This window comes from Phytophthora ramorum (assembly GCF_020800215.1).
Source record: "Phytophthora ramorum isolate Pr-102 chromosome Unknown Phyram_PR-102_s0001, whole genome shotgun sequence".
NCBI lineage: Eukaryota > Oomycota > Peronosporomycetes > Peronosporales > Peronosporaceae > Phytophthora > Phytophthora ramorum.
The window spans coordinates 1,662,983-1,679,904 of NW_027150647.1; the positions used below are offsets into that span (position 1 = coordinate 1,662,983).

The window sequence follows — 16,922 nt, forward strand, 5'->3', positions numbered from 1 at the left end:
TGCGGTGGCTCTGGCAGGCGCCGACACGTTCTACATGGGCGACGGCACGGGGAATGACGTGGGTCAAGCCGCCGCTGGGAAGTGCAACTCGGCAATCGGTGCCAACTACGCCGCGATCAACAGCGACCAGTGGAACTCGACGCTCAACTGCGGCCGATGCATCCAAGTCTCGTGCGATGACTCCCGATGCGCTAACACGGAGAGCACCGTGACGGTGTACGTCGTGGGCGAGTGCACCGAGTGCGAGGACGAGGGCCTGGACCTGTCCCCGACGGTGTTCAAGAAACTCACCGGCAGCGACACGTCCCGATACACCATCGAGTGGAAGTTCACGGACTGCCCCACGATCAGCGGCAACAGCTTCAACACTCTCAAGTCGACCGGCACTGGCAGCGGAAATACGAACTACCAGGCCGGCAAGGTGTCGGCCGCCGACGAGACCCCGAGCAGCGTCAACATCCTTCAGGCGAACGCTGAGGGCGTCGAGAAGACGTCCACGCAGCAGCAGCAGGGCGAGTCCGATGGCTCTTCCTCCCCGACCACGAGCCCGTTCTTTATTGCTCTCGGAGCTTTGGTTGCCGTGTGCGCCGTCGCGCTGGCCGCCGTCGCCTACTCGGCCAAGAAGAAGAAATGGAGCGAGAAGGGCGAGTGCGTGACGCGGTCCTTCGACACGTTCAGCTCTCCTACCCAGTCCAAGGCCGCCATCGCCAAGATCTAAGGCAGGCGCCATGGCCTCCGGAAGGAACTGGCAGACAAACGCTCTGCTCCAGTGATGTTGCAGTCTTTGAGTGTATGGCTTCGATAGGGTGTACGTGCATGTTAGTTTTCAGTGGCAGTGGAACCACTACTATCGCAGTCATAAGAAAAATACACACGGTAGTGGTATGACGTTCGAATGGCATGGCACACGTCTCAATTGCAAGTTTGCAAGGCTCACGGGCTTGATCGACGCTCTTGGAGCGCAACAAGGACTGCATCTTCACCGAAACGATGCAACGCGTTCATTTTGCAACATCATAGCACTGTAGGAGCTTCGCGGCAATTATTTAGCCGATGCCGCACGAGTCACTCCCCAAATTCGACAAGGGACTGCTTCGCTTCACTGCTGTAGCCACCTCGGCTGTCTACTACCGAATCTGTAGAGGAACCGCTCGCGTTTTCTACGAGGCTGGAGTGCCATCTGCGTGCGGCCATATTTTACGTCAAGGTTTCCGATACGGCGAAGTGTATGACTCTGGTGTTATCGCCGAAGCTTCGAGGGAAGATGTAGAATCACCGCAACTTTTCCTTCGTTCCACTCAACGTCCTCGAGGCATGAGCTCCCCATGGAGTAGACTGGGGCGCATCTGTTCAACGTGTACCAATCGCCACTGTCTCCTTTCTGTGCCGAGTTATGCTTTGCGCAGGATGGTGGGGTTGATCTGCATCTCTCCTGCCTCTTTCACGCGACTCGCCTCTGCGTCGAAAGCAGCCAGTCAGTTCGGTGCCTCATTCTTGGTTTGTGCCTGTTACCAACCCCACCGACAGACATTCGAGCATAATGGTCCGACAAGCTCTGCTATTGGCGGCGGTGCTGCCCGCCGTGGCCCTTGCAGGCGGCGACTCGTACTTCACAGGCGACGGCACGTCGTACACGCTCGGACAGGTCTCGGCCGGCAATTGCAACTTCATGTACGACCCTGGCGTCGGGGACAACTACGCCGCGCTCAACAGCGAGCAATGGGACTCGACACTCAACTGCGGCCGGTGCGCCGAAGTCTCGTGCGACGACTCCCGGTGCAGCGACACGAGCAGCACCCAGACGGTTTACATCGTGGACAAGTGTCCCGAGTGCAGCCAAGGCGACTTGGACCTGTCCCCGACCGTGTTCAAGCAGCTCACGGGCAGCGACCCGTCCCGCTACAGCATCAAGTGGAAGTTCGTGGACTGTCCCGTGAGCGGCAACATCCAGTACTGCACCAAGAGCGGCAGTAGCAGCCACTGGCTGGCCGTGCAGCCGGCCAACTTCGCCAACGGAGTGGCGTCTGTGAAAATCGCCAACCAGGACGTGACCATGGTGGACTCGTGCTTCTACTTCCTGCTCAACGGCGGCTCGGACGTCGACATTTCGGCGGTGGACATTGAGCTCACGTCCATTTCGGGCGAGACCGTCACGGACACGTTGTCCCTCACGGCGGACGTGTGCACGGAGGGGACGTCCAACTTCGGAGGAAGCACCACGCAGAGCTCCACCAGTCAGACGAGTCAGAGCTCCACCAGCCAGAGCACGACCCAGTCGACGTCGGCTCCTGCTACGACGCCGACACCGACGACTGCTGCACCGACGCCGACGACTGCTACACCGACAGCTACGACTGCTGCACCGACGACGTCTTCAAATACCAGTTCGTCTCAGTCGCAGCAGCAGCAGGGCGAAGTGAACAACTACTTCGATACTCTCAAGTCGAGCAGCTCTGCTAGTGGCTATACGGCTGGTAAGGTTGTAGCAGCTGACGAGTCTTCGAGTGGTGTGTCTATCCTGCAGTCCAGCGAGGCTGGCGTTGAGAAGACCCCGAGCACTCAGACTGACTCGGACAGTACCTCGCAGACTGCTGGCTCTGGTGACGCGAAGCAGGTTACCACCAAGTCAGAGAACAGCTCTTCGAATACAAGCCCGGTCTTCATCGCTCTTGCAGTCGTGGCTATGGTGGCCGGCATCGCCCTGGCCGCAGTCGCCTACACTGCTAAGAAGAAAAGACTGGACGATAAGAACGTCGACCGTAACGAAGCCATGGCGCGATCCTTCGACACGTTCAGCTCACCTGTCCGTATCAGCACGACCATCGCCAAGATCTAGACCGGCTCTGGACCAACGGTGTGCCAACCAGTAGTGTGTATGTGCGTGCTCAATGCGTTAGTTTTGTTTTCCAGGTTTTTTTAGTGGCAGTGGAACCGCTCTCGTATCCGATGGTACGCGCGAAGCCCCATGTTATAAACACAGTTTCTCTCTTAGTACCCACGTTGCCTTCCGCCTGGGAGTGCAGACACCAACATTGTCTTGTTCAACGGAATTCATGAAGGCTGGCGTGCGAGGTTTCGTGGTTGAAATGGAATCAAAAGTAAAATCGAGCTGCGAAGTGCACGGCAACGCCGACTTGATCAGATCTTCTTCAATTGCCGGATACTACTAGGCATTCGCTCACTGAATCGCTTTTAACCCGCTTCAAGCTCAGATACCGAGTCTCCTTGGGCTCCTCGTAGTTTAACCCGACGATTCGAGTTGCAATATGAGTTGGTTCTTTTGAAAAGCAAGCAAGCTCAGGATATTATTTTGTACTTGTTGCTCATCCACTTGGATATTGATGCCTGCAGCATCCAGCTTCTTGATTAGGACCACTGCTTCAAACTAGTACCCCAGCAATATCGTCAAGAGCGTCGCAAAGAACGTGTCGCTGGACGGACGAGTATCAGTTGAATGAATTGAACTTTCACTTTCATTGTTCATCTCGTCTTCATCGCGAATTTCTACTTTCGAAGCGTCGTAACAAGCTTCGCTCCACGACATTGAGGTCAACCATTAAAATGCCCAGGTTAATGAGAGCGGTTTGTGGGACCAGCACACTGCACCCCCGTCCAATCCGTTTTCCATTTCTCGAGGCAAAGGTGCTCATTATCCTCAATAGAGTAACAACAGACGCCAACATGTACGAGCTCCGAGAAGAACCACAACTGGAAAAAATGTTGAGCTAGCGATGAAGTACGAGGAGTTCTCCGAGAACACCCACCGTGCTGCCCTTGAACATATATCGCGCGTTTCCACCTACAGTAAACAAAAATATCCCCCAATAATTGAATCCGTTCTTCTAAAGGCATGAGTGAGGTTCGCTCACAGACTCGAACAGTTCATCGCTCGCCAGCGCTTTCGCGCAGTCGTTCAGTATCCATGACATGAGATTGAACAGTCAAAACTCGCCTTCGTCTTTCTTGAATGAGAAAAAAAACCTATCCGAGAAGTCGGTCCACAGATTTGGATTGATGGGTGCTGCTGGATAAGCACTACATTCGACAAAAAAAATGTTGGGCAAGTTTCTACCATGCGGTTCCATGTGCAGCCTACCCGGAAAGAAATATTGCGCCTACAGTTGGTCGCCCTTCTTGTGTGGCTCTCACATACGTATTAGCCCATGCGATACTCGCAGCTGGCCGCTCACGCCAGTAGTCTGCTTTGGTGAGGGGCTTTGGCGAGGGACTTTGAGGCTTTGGCGAGGGTATCCACAGTGCTTATGATGTCTGTCATTGCGCCGACACCTTCGGCTGAAGAGCTGCCTCGATAGACTTCACTATCACATTTACTACCGAGTCAACAAGCTCCACCGAATACTCGACCCCAAACCAACACAGCCATGAAGGTCTTCCAGGTTCTCCTCATCGCCACCCTTGCCATTGCCGGCACGTCTGCTCAGACTGCGGGTGCCACCACCACCACAACCGGAGCGACCGGCACCTCCGTCGCCGCCTCCACTGCGGCATCGAGCACCGGAGCAGCGACGACGGCAACAGGTGCATCGACGACTGGCGCATCCACTGCGGCGTCTGGAACTGGCACTGATACGACCACAGGAACATCTACGGCGGGATCGACTGGTAGTGGAGCCACCTCGACGACGGCATCCAGCACGGCGGGCTCCAGCGCCACGACGACAGGCTCATCCAGCACGACCACGACCGGCTCGTCGTCGTCGACGACTGCGTCTTCCTCCACGCTGGACTCGTCTTCCTCAGGCACCTCAACGACATCGAGTTCATCGAGCTCACTAAAGGGATCGGCGGCGTCGGCTTCTGCGTCCGGCTCGAGCAGTGCGTCGCAGGTGTCGTCCACATTGGGAGTCGCGGCAGCTGCAGTGGTCGCCGTGAGCGCGTACTTCTTGTAAGTTGAAGACTACAGCATAGTCAAGAGCATCTCGTAGGCTAAGCGTGTAGCATAGCACGAGGAGGGATCGTCATGCCGTTGATCTCCATGCTGTTGACACTCGTACATCAGCCTACTAAATACATTCACTTTGCTTCTCCAAGCAAGCTTGTCGGTTCGGCTTGGGAATTGCATCAGATGCGACGCGAGGTTCTGTTGAGGCTTACGATCCTGAAGACAGCAGGAGAAGCTGTGATGTGTACTACGTGTAGAGTACAAGTATGGTGGTAGGCATGGGTCTAAGTAGGAAGTAGAGTGACAGTATGGTTGGAGATTGTTCTAGTTGTTGTAGGGTACAGTAAAGTATGGTAAGAGATTGTTCTAGTTGCTGTAGATGTTGTAGTTGTTGTAGTGTAAAGTAAAAGAAAAAGGAAGAAGAGGTAGCAATAACTTCTCATATCACTCCACTCACTCACGCTGCCTTGGAATAGCGACAGCGGACGTTCATCAATGGGGTGGGCCGAGTCCAAAAGAGAACCCAGCGCTGCAACCACCGACATCCCGAGTCAATGAATGAAGTCGAATACGATCATCAAAGTTATTGAAATTGTCTACTTTTGGAAAGAAAGTAGAATAGAGAGTACTATAGAAATGATCCTGTAAAAGTACGGTCTTGGTTTGCTCTACTGAACGTCGAGGATGTCTATAGGGTTTGGACCAATCACACTATTCAAGGCGCATATAATATAGGAATATGATTGGCTTGTTCACTTCAACATCCATCACTCTGCACTGTAATAGACATTCACTCTGATCTTCGTTGGCTTCGCTGCTGGACAAACAACAGGCACTTGCTCTTCAGTTTGTTTAAGCAAGTTCTCGCACTCCGTGGGGTTCACGGCGTTGTGTAAATGAAAAGAGGTGCTGGTTCTGCAAGTTGCTGTTCTGTTTGGGATGATGATAGACAAGGTATCCAAAGTATAATGATGACTATTTTCAAGTAGATTGGCCGCGCTACCATCGCCAGGTCAGTACGAGGTGAAGCTCAGGTCCGCGCCTTCGGGAGCTGACTGCACAATGTGGTCAACCATCTGCGGAAGCATTCGCTGGTTGACCGTGTGCCATCCAAGTGAGATGGACTGATCGAAGCTGCCCGTCCAGCAGTGCTCATACCCACGGCCGTCGGTGACGCCGTAGACAATCGATCCGTTGTAGAACGGCTCCGAGGTGGTCTTCAGGAAGTCTTCGAGCAAGAAAACCGCGTCGTTCAGGTAGTAGCTGTCGGTGACACCCACGTAGACGTGCAGCTTGTTGACCAGCTTGGCGCCAAGACCACGAGCTTGCCACTCACGCTGCAGCTTCGCACGGACGTCGTAGTGTGTTTCCCAGTACGCGACGACGTCAGGGTGGACTTCACCCGTGAGTTTGTCCCAAACTGCAGCCGGATATCCGTCCGTGTTGTTCACCGGGGAATACACAGCTTGCCAGGCATCCCATTGACCACCGGACCGTCCTCGCGAACCCATTGCGAGTTCGTGGTGGTTCTCCTCGGCCATCGTCTCGCGGATATCGCCGAGATAGTCGCGCTTGGCGCCGCGATCCTTCTGGGTCCAGTCACCGCGAGCGAAGTAGGCATTCTTGTTGGTGAAGAGGTCGACCTGCTGAAATCGGCGGAAGTCAAAGGCGTCCGGACAGAAAGACCAGCAGCCATTGTACTCGTCGGGGTAGTAGACCTGAACGGCAAAGGATTCCCAGCCACCAGTGGACCCGCCGTACATCGTGCGAGCCCAACCCTCGCCAATACCACGGAACTTGTTCTCGATATACGGCAGGAATTCATACGTGATAGCGTCTCCGTAGGGACCGATGTTGGCACTGTTCACAGCGTACGAGTCGTCGTAGTACGGGTTGGCGTGCTGGAGCTGAACCACGATGCCGCGCTTGTTTGTAAACGGGTCTGAGGCCTTGTCGGACGTCCAGTTGGAGAAGAAGAAGTACCCGTATTGCTCGCCGACAGAAGCGGTGCTTGTGTTCTCAGGCGCGGCAGACACGAAGCTGTGCTCGAAGAATCGGTTGTAGTGCGTGTGGTAGACGAACAGGGGGTAATGCACGTCCTGCACGTCATCGTCGAAGAAGCGGTACGGCAGCAGCACCCACGCCTTCAGGTACACGTCGGTCCCCCAGAATTCGGACAGCGAGGGGCTGCGGAACGTCACGTGCTTCAGCAGCTCATGCGGTTCTTCTAGGGGCGGCAGCTCCGGTTCAACTTGGTCCAACACGAGGTCCACCGAAAACGTTGCGGGGTCATAGAGAGCGAGCTTTGCAGCGCTGTAAAGCGTTCCGGGTGCTGTGAGCACACCACCTTCACTCTCGAAGGTCGTGAAACGCGGCAATTGTAGGTTACGGCCGTCCGACCGGTTGTACTCCACGTACGGATGCAGCACTGCCTGCACCCAGTACTCTCCTGCAGGCACCTCCTCCATGGACAGCATCGGATACCCCACCGCGTGCGTCGCGTTCACCTCACGGTTTTCCGTGCCAACGTCACCTGGAGCAAAGTCCCACACGTCCACCGCGAAAATCTGCTGGGTGTCCTCCGAGTCGTCCACGAGAAAGCGCGGCTGGTCCTCACCTTGCGGGTCCTCGACTGTATGTCTTTTGGCAATGCAAACCATCAACCGGCCCGTGATCCGCTCGGCGTGCACCGACGCCGGAAAACTCACACGGAACCGCGGAGCCGTCGACTCGGAGCTGAAACCAGTGGAAGTCACGGCTTCCTGAGTTGCAACGGGGTGACGGATAACGAGCAAGAAGCCGGTGATGGCAAACGTCCACAGCAGCGCGACAAGGACCGCCCACCCGAGCTTTCGTCCGGAAATTCCGGCGGTGGGCTGCAACGTCACGCCAGACTTGGCAGTGTCGGAGATGAGCGAAGATTTCTCGGTTTCGGGGCCTTGCAGCAACATGGCAATTGCACAACTTGGTCGGCGCTTGACTCACGTGACGGGAACTTGGCGAATGAGCTCCATGGCAGAGAAGAAGTGGCGAGAGGCGAATGCCCCCGGCCACTGGTGAATAGGAAGTGTACCGTCGTTACGCTTTGTTAGTCGTGAGCGTTTGGCTCGTCTTGACAGGGTATGTTGTGCTAAAGATATTTTTACCAACTTTTGGTGCTGGGGTATGTCAAAGCAAAATATAATGTTTGTCAGGTTTAAGTCCCATCCACTCTGAGATAAGCGTATGGTGATGCTGCCGCCGAGTGATACAGGCCATGGCTATTGCGCTGTGCAATCCACCGACTGCTCGATCGAGCAACGCTGCTATTGCAACCGCCTGTGCGCCGCTTCACGCTTCCATTATTGCCGGTGTTGCTTAGAGGGTCAAAGGATATATTTCGTGTACAGATGATGTAATGCTGAAGAACGGGAACTGGGCACCTGAGTCGTCATCACTCAGCTGCACTGCGCTGCTGTACGCACCGCCTTACTCGCTGCTGGCGGACGTGCTGTTGTCGCAGGTGCACTCGGCCACCGTGAGCACAACGTCCATGGACGCGAGGCCGGACTTGTAGATGGAGCAGAGACTCGTGGGGCGGTTCACGCAGTTGCGCACCTGTTGAAACTCCCAGAAGTTGTTAAGCAGGCACAGGTCCTCGCACTTGGCGGCGCGCTCCTCGGGCTGCGAGTCCCACGGTGTGGACTTCATGTGGGCCATGCGGTAGTACATGTCCTGCTTCTTGGCCAGCGCCTCCTGGTTCACCACGCGCTCCTCTACGTGGTGCTCGCTCACGGTCTTGGAGTGGATTTTGAGGTGCGATGAGGCATCGGCCGAAGTGGCGAGCAGCACGGCGGCGAGTACGATGGTGAAGATCTTCATGGTCGGATTGCAGTCGTGGAGGGGAGTCTGGGAATGATTTCTAGATGGCTCTGGCTCCGAGCCAAGCACGGTGGGTTTTCATAACGGCTCAGGGGTGATGGGTTAAATATGTGTGTACGGCATAAACCTGGTATGTGGGATGTAAATCACTCTTAATTAGATATTAAGATTTGTGAAGGAAACAGCATATTCCTGGGATACTGACTGAAGATGCAGAAGCCATGGCACGGGTTGTCACAGTGTGTATTACCGTACCGGATATTGCTGCTGGAGGAATTTACCTGCACGTATTCATGTAGACCCAAGCCATTTTTCAAAACGGTACAGTGAAGACAAGCATTCCGAATTCACCACGCGGTCCTACATGTTTGATGCCAGGATCAAGTTGGAGCGAGCACGGTAGCTTAATCAATGCCTCTAATCCATGCTGCATCGCGCGTGCGCTTCCTTTCTGCCGCGTCGTCGACGGGAGCAGCTTTGCTGTCGAAACTCGTAGCTGGACACTGCCCAGAGATTAAAAGTTAAAAGGAAAACATCAGCTCGGTAACCAAACAAGAATACGACAACGACGCGCTTCAGAGGCTTGCGCTCTGCGTACTTGGGCAATGGTGCTGAAGTATCTTGTTACACCAAGGAGGTGTTGGCTTGGCGGTCATGAAGACCAGTCTACTTGTAAGTAGTCATTGTAATCTACGCCCGTTTTGCAAAATGGCTTCGATTTACTTGAATATATTAATTCATCATGCTGCTGTCAGTGCGTTTTGTGGTCCACAATAAAAAAAAGTGCGCAGCACCCTAAAAAATTGCCGTTCACGGAAATCACATCTCGCGTTACTTGAAAATAGTCATCATTATACTTTGAATACCTTGCCTACCTACCTACTCGCTCTGCGCTGACATGGTCGTGTGGAACACGTCGTCGCTGTCCCAACGCTGCAGTTGATTGCTCTGGAGCTGCTCGTCCCGAGCAATAGCTGCGGCACTTTCAGAAAGCGCCTCCGCCTCGCAACTTCTACAAATCGTGACGAGCCGCTGCTTGAGTCGCTGGTCCGGGAGCAGGAACGTGAGTTGGTGCTGTCTCCTGCAGTCCAGGCACATGTAGCGCGAACAGATTTTGCAGTGCCGCCTCTTCTGCAGGATCTTGGAGCCTCGGTTCGTGCGGCTAGCAGCCTGGACAAACACCGATTGCTTCTTGCCACAACCAGAGCAGCACTTGTCATCGAAAGATCCGCTGGATGAGTCCTCCGTGCACTCTGAGCTTGATGAAGATGACTCGCCATTATACTTTTGACGGAGCGCCCACGCGAGCTTCTTCATGTGGCTGCAGTAGACATCCTTTGCCACCGAGAGCAGGATTCGAGCCGAGGACCGGATAACAATCTGACGCATGATGCCGCCTGCCGGGTTGAAGAACCCCTTGATGTACACGTCCGTCACGTTCTTGGTTCGTTGTCGGTAGAGAATACTGATGGAGCTATTACCGCGGAAGTGCGTCTCGAGCGCCGGCGTTTCGGGGAATTGGACGGAGTGGACAATGTGGTAGCCCACACGCTCTCCATTGCGGAGTCGCTCGATTCCTGTAGTCTCGAGGTACACGAAGTCGCGGTGCTTGACCACTGGGCGGACTGCGAACGGGACGTGAACTTCTACCCATTTGATGTTGACCGAGTTGAACGGAGCCTCCGGTGTCGGATCGACGAGGTTTGCAAGCACGCAACTGCTGGGGATGTCGTCGTGGATGTACGACGTTTTGATGCGCATTTGCTCGGTGGTGCTGCACACCACGCCGTACATGACGTCGTCGAGGTCGCCGACAACCGATCCGGTGATCATCACAACCGGTACATCTGCCGCCGGGGTCTCGAGCTGGTACCCCGGGTGCGGCGACTCCGAGGACCGAGGCAGCTCCCCGTACGCGCGCAGATCGTCCTTGGCCGCCACGAACTTCCACTGCGTTTCGTCCACCTTGCTATGGTTGTCGAGCAAAAAGCTCTCGTACATTCTGATGTTGCGAGACACGAGGTTCTGCGCCAAGTTTTCCATGCTGGTCGCGTTCGCAGGGGACAAGTGTAAAGGTGGGAATGGACTTTGGTGGCGCTTAGCCACGGACGGATCCATCCTCACCGTTGCAGAGCCCACGGAGCCCACAGAGACCGCCGAATCCGCGCGCTTGGCCGGAAAAGGGTCTGTGAAGACCATTTCGGAGCTCTTGCCGCCGGTGGTGCCAATGGGTTGTGTCCTCGACGGTCGGGACGAGTCGCCCGTAGCGAGCCGCTCGCTCAGCTGCATCTTCTCTCTGCGGGAACGCCACCACATGGGCTGATCGACGCCAGCCCGTGCCATGCGCCCTACGCCAGTCAGTCCCATCCCATTCCTGCGCGTGGACACCTCGGATTTGAAGCTCCCAGCGTTGGGGTGGCAATAAGGTCACCTGGAAAGCGGGTCGACCGGTACTGTGGCTCCATGGAAATGCATTGATAGAGCGAGGATTCGTGTGAGACGAGCACCTCGACTCGAGTCGCCGTGTAGCACACGACAATTGCCCGGTAGTTTGAAGACGCCTCCTAAGACTTTGCGAGCGCGAAAGCAAGCCCAGCTGATTGTCTGTGAGAGACCAGGCGACGATCCTGGCTCTCAATCTGCCTCTCGAATGGACACATGTAGGATGGGGTCACCAAGCAGTCTGACTCACGGCCACTTCAACTGGATACGATGGCCCCAGGCTGATAAATACTGTGTCAGTTCAGGTCGTCGAACAGGGAGATCTCCGTGCCGGAGGTGTATGCGCAAGTTTCGTTCCAGCCGTAGACGTCGTTGAAGAGCAGCTCTCGACTCGCCACGGCCGCCGTCTTGGCGTCCAGCGCCTCCTTGTAGCACTTCGGGCAGAACGCCACCTCCTGCTCCATCATCTTGCGGTCAGCGAGCAAGAAGTGCAGCTTCTTCTGGATGCGGCACGACGAACAAACGTAGAGCGAGCACACGCCGCAGCACAGATGCCGATGCAGCAGGCGGTGTGTACCAGAAGGCTTCTTCAGACACGTTGCGCAGATGGCGGAGCGCTCATACTCGAGCCTTTCCATCGTAGGACAGCGGTGCCGGATACTCCACGCCAGCTTCTTCATGTGCGCGCAATGCACATTCTTGGACACGGACAGCAGCGCCTTGGCAGCTGAGCGGGTGATGATGGAGCGCGTCAAGCCGCCGGCTGGATTCAGGAAGCCCTTGATGAACACGTCCACGACGTCGTTGTCTCGCTGGCGATACACGGCGCTCATGGACATGTTGCCTCGAATGGCCGAGTCACGCGCGGGCGTCTCGGGGAACTGCACCGAGTGCACCAGTTGATAGCCGACACGCTCGCCGTTGCGCAGGTACCGGGTGCCTGTTGACTCCATGTAGACGAAGTCGCGGTTCTTGATCACGGCGCGGACGTGGAATGGTTGACCCTTCTCGACCCATTTGATGCTCACGGAGCGGAACGGGTCCTCTGCTGTCGGCTGGACCAGTGACGCCAGCACAGAGGCTCGGTACAGTGTGTCTTGGACGTACGAGGTTTTGATGCGCATCATGTCCAGCGTTGGGCACACCAACCCGAAGATAGTGTCGTCCAGGTCGCCTTTGATGGTCCCAGTCACCAGAACAATCGGGAGGTCGGATGTGGACGACGACAGCGATCGCGGGCGATTACAAGACCCCGATCCGGGCATTGGAGCTGCAGGTTGCAGTGCAAACCCGGCGCGTTCAGCGTATGACTTGACGTCGTCCTTGTTGTACATGAACTTCCATCGGTTGTCATCGACCTGGCAGTTCTCGTCGAGCAGGAAGCGCTCGTAGGCGCGGATGCCTTCGGTCACGAACAGTTCTGCGAGTTCTGTGAGCTCCGACGCATCTTCGGGCGTCAGATTCAACGGCGCGAACGGGTTCGTGAACCGCTTGCTCGTCTTCAGCTCCATTTGAGACCACCTAGGAGCGGGAGACCTTGCTGTGGGCGACAAAAGCTGAAATGAACTGCGACTATATCGGATCTTGGCCGAGTGTTTGCTGCACGCGGGACTGTATCCTTGCAGCTGGAGAACAGCCACCCCATCGCAGACAGATACCGCACCAAGTTGGCGACTAATAACTGATGGCTTGCCTGTCGAATATTTTTGACGTAGTATAACTTAACTGAACTCCAACGCCCCACCTTGTGGCGCCGACCGGCGAGTACACAAGCAGTCGGGGTGTTTTCAAGGCAGGTAAGGAGCATTGCCTGCCAATTTGACACATAGGCGTGTCGTAACGACGCTGTCGTTGACAGGAATTCCTTCCCAACCAACAACAATGCGACCACCCACGCTCTACAATCCTATACCATTTCGGTGGAGAAAACCGGACGTGGCAAGCTCGTGCTATATGTGATGTCGACTAAACGGCGTTCCTTTGCTGGAAGTAACCAGTCTCTTGGATGCAAGCCAAACACCGCGACAGCTCTGGGCGCACCGTCAAACGCTCATAAAATACCAGGTCTGGGTAACTTTCAGAATGGCGACGCAACAACTCAATCTTTACCATGACGGCAAAGCGGAAGAAAGGGGCTGCCCCCAAGACCAGGCGTGCAGCGACACCAAGACCACCAGCACTAAGATCACCAGCACTCATTTAGCTTGGACAAGTCAGAGGGCGCAAGCATTCTGGAAGCGATGGATTGAGCGTTGGCTGGGTCACGAACTCCCACCAACAGGACTCGAAGACTTCAAGGGCGACGTCTCGGCGCGAGTTGCACCTCCGATTGGTAAATGCTTGAAGGAGTGTATGGTGGAAAGAAACGGTAACTGGAACGACGAACACGCAGAAGCGGTGAGGCGCCTGTGGTGGGCGACGTGCAGCATCGGCTTCGCATTGCTATGGCAACTTTGAAGCCAAGGAGTATACGAAGGCAAGGTGTGGACGGCTCCACAGCTATTGGAGTTCGTGTGGACACGTTTGATTCGTCAATTGACAGCTGTGGCAAAAGCCTAAGACACGCACGGACGGCCTCCTGCTACAAATTAGCATGGCATTCCTAATTGATGAAGTGGTCGTGACCGCTTCTTCTGGCTGTCAGCCCCGTGGCGTAAGCAAAATGAGCTCAAGCTCATTAAACGACTGCGACTTTACCAGGAAGCTATTAACGAAGGTTAAATAGGCTACCTTCTCTCTCTCTCTCTCTCTCTCTCTCTCTCTCTCTCTCTCTCTCTCTCTCTCAGTTTCTTGGTTACTTGACCTCGACTCGCCAGGTTACGAGTTGCCGACATATCGAAGAAACTCAAACCTGACGACAACCGAGCTCCGATGCGGGCAGCCCAGCACTGAGTTCGTAGCGTTTTAAGGCTCCTTGGATCGGCATTCGAGCTCTATGCTCTAACGAAGACGCGATTGAAAATTCGTTTTTCGTGGAGGTGTTGACATCAAGCGGTGGAACGACGAGTAAAATCCTGGGATTTCCCGTCTGTACTACAGACTGTAGCTCTACCGGGGCTTGAACCTGAAGCACCTTGAGACCGGCGCAGACAGCATCGAGTTCGGTGGGGAAAACAAAACTGGCAGCCAGGCTGGTGGCCGTCAACGATGGCAATCGCCGACGGCAATTGCCATTCTGATCCATTAGTACCAGCTGTGACCTGACGGACTCGCCATTGTCCGTCAACTTGCGAATGCCAAAGCATGCTCAATCTGGGAGACGGCGTCAACGGGCAACCGCTTATTAGGAACGGCACTTTCACCGTAAGAGGCAAGGAGGCGTCGAGGTTTCTAACTGCGAGAGCTCTTACATCGTAATTTTTGATTGCGTGAAGGCACAATCTGATCAAGTCAGCCAGGAACCTGACCGTGGCCATCTGCACCGATCATGCGGCACATAGAGGTCTACTTCCAGTCACTCTGTATGCAAAGTCAATATGTGTCCATATCGTTTTCACGGGGAAAGCGTCAGAATATCCATTATCGCAGGTGCAACTCACTGTCACGTTCGCTCGGAGAGACACCAGCCAAGAATCGGCCTGGCCATCTGGCGGTCGCTGGCTCCTCTCTGCTACGTGGGACCAGCATTGCAATCGCCGATCGCTCCACCTCCGCGTCCCCATTCCGCGCTTTCATTCCCGATTCCGCATTACCAACTCAAGTCGGAATCCATTCCGCATTAGAACGATGCGACAGGTTTCTCTATTGGCGGCGGTGCTGCCCGCCGTGGCCCTTGCAGGCGGCGACTCGTACTTCACAGGCGACGGCACGTCGTACACGCTCGGACAGGTCTCGGCCGGCAATTGCAACTTCATGTACGACCCTGGCGTCGGTGACAACTACGCCGCGCTCAACAGCGAGCAATGGGACTCGACACTCAACTGCGGCCGGTGCGCCGAAGTCTCGTGCGACGACTCCCGGTGCAGCGACACGAGCAGCACCCAGACGGTTTACATCGTGGACAAGTGTCCCGAGTGCAGCCAAGGCGACTTGGACCTGTCCCCGACCGTGTTCAAGCAGCTCACGGGCAGCGACCCGTCTCGCTACAGCATCAAGTGGAAGTTTGTGGACTGTCCCGTGAGCGGCAACATCCAGTACTGCACCAAGAGCGGCAGTAGCAGCCACTGGCTGGCCGTGCAGCCGGCCAACTTCGCCAACGGAGTGGCGTCTGTGAAAATCGCCAACCAGGACGTGACCATGGTGGACTCGTGCTTCTACTTCCTGCTCAACGGCGGCTCGGACGTCGACATTTCGGCGGTGGACATTGAGCTCACGTCCATTTCGGGCGAGACCGTCACGGACACGTTGTCCCTCACGGCGGACGTGTGCACGGAGGGGACGTCCAACTTCGGAGGCAGCACCACGCAGAGCTCCACCAGTCAGACGAGTCAGAGCTCCACCAGCCAGAGCACGACCCAGTCGACGTCGGCTCCTGCTACGACGCCGACACCGACGACTGCCGCACCGACGCCGACGACTGCTGCACCGACACCGACTACTGCGGCGCCCACAGCTACTACTGCTACCCCGACAGCTACTACTACCGCTCCGACGGCTACTACTGCGGCACCGATGGCTACTACTGCGGCTCCGACGTCTACGACGGCGACCCCTACGACGTCGTCGAGTAGCAGCAGCTCTTCTCAGAGCCAGCAGCAGAGTGAAGTGACCAACACCTTTGACTCGCTTAAGTCGGGTAGCAACTCGAGCAGTTCTGGAGGATACAAGGCTGGTAAGGTTGTAGCAGCCGACGAGTCTTCCAGCGGGGTGTCTATCCTGCAGTCTAGCGAGTCAGGAGTTGAGAAGACTTCCAGTACGCAGCAACAGGACGACGAGTCGGACAGCACGTCACAGACCGCCGGCTCGAACACGAAGCAGGCGACGACCAAGTCTAGCAGCGGCTCTTCGGCCACGAGCCCGGTCTTCATCGCTCTTGCGGTGTTGGCTGTGGTGGGCGGCATCGCTTTGGCTGCCGTCGCCTACGTGGCCAAGAAGAAGAAACTGGACGACAAGCGCGTCGACCGTGACGAAGCCATGCTGCGATCCTTCGACACGTTCAGCTCTCCTGTGCGCTTCGACGAAACCATCGCCAAGATTTAGCCATGTCTTGCGACGGTACTACTTCAGATATCCAGGCATGTTCCACGTGCCAGCAATTTTGCAGTGGTTTGTGTGTGGTGGCCTCAATCGCGACCGGTAGCGTGTATATGCGTGTTGTCCGTAACCAGGAGCAAGTGGCAGTGGAACCGCTCCGACCGCAGTCGTAAGCTAGAGTAGATGGAGGCCTGACGTCAGAACAATAGCACACCCGCGCAAAGCCTCATGTTGTACACATCACAATTGTCGGTACTCGTTCGCTAGATCCTTACAGTGGGTCTGTGCCAAGGTGTCTACGTTAGTACTTCTCCCATTCCATGAAGCGTCTTGGAGGCTTGAGCAGCGCACGACAGGGCATCACCTCGATCGAAGTTGCTCCAGTAATTTCGAGCCTGTTGCCGTCTCCACTGCAACGCAGGGGCGGACCAATACTGCGATCGTGAAAAAAGGCATTCGCCACCTGCGACGCAGAAGCTGAAGCAAGAATAACGGAAAATAACGGGATTCGCAGGGGCTTCATGTGGTTGTCGTGTGACACAGTGAAACGACGGAAACCAAGCTCAGTCCTGTCATGAAAGTT

General features: G+C 55.7%; 4 protein-coding genes across 4 annotated transcripts; all 4 read right to left on the reverse strand.

Annotated features, from left to right (window-relative positions):
* Window positions 1–8,371: 8,371 nt before the first annotated feature.
* Window positions 8,372–8,764, reverse strand: KRP23_311 (uncharacterized protein; the record flags this gene model as incomplete). Its single annotated transcript, XM_067887697.1, has 1 exon — window positions 8,372–8,764. The coding sequence occupies one exon, from the start codon at window positions 8,762–8,764 to the stop codon at window positions 8,372–8,374; it is 393 nt and encodes a 130-aa protein (XP_067750868.1).
* Window positions 8,765–9,643: 879 nt separating this feature from the next.
* Window positions 9,644–11,053, reverse strand: KRP23_312 (uncharacterized protein; the record flags this gene model as incomplete). The annotated part of the gene is made up of 2 exons (XM_067887708.1): window positions 9,644–10,085; window positions 10,557–11,053. 2 exons carry the CDS (start codon window positions 11,051–11,053, stop codon window positions 9,644–9,646), a joined length of 939 nt encoding a protein of 312 aa, XP_067750869.1.
* Window positions 11,054–11,502: 449 nt separating this feature from the next.
* KRP23_313 (uncharacterized protein) lies at window positions 11,503–11,844 on the reverse strand (the record flags this gene model as incomplete). Its single annotated transcript, XM_067887718.1, has 1 exon — window positions 11,503–11,844. The coding sequence occupies one exon, from the start codon at window positions 11,842–11,844 to the stop codon at window positions 11,503–11,505; it is 342 nt and encodes a 113-aa protein (XP_067750870.1).
* Window positions 11,845–12,448: 604 nt separating this feature from the next.
* Window positions 12,449–12,717, reverse strand: KRP23_314 (uncharacterized protein; the record flags this gene model as incomplete). The annotated part of the gene is made up of 2 exons (XM_067887730.1): window positions 12,449–12,476; window positions 12,539–12,717. The coding sequence occupies 2 exons, from the start codon at window positions 12,715–12,717 to the stop codon at window positions 12,449–12,451; spliced, it is 207 nt and encodes a 68-aa protein (XP_067750871.1).
* Window positions 12,718–16,922: the final 4,205 nt, after the last annotated feature.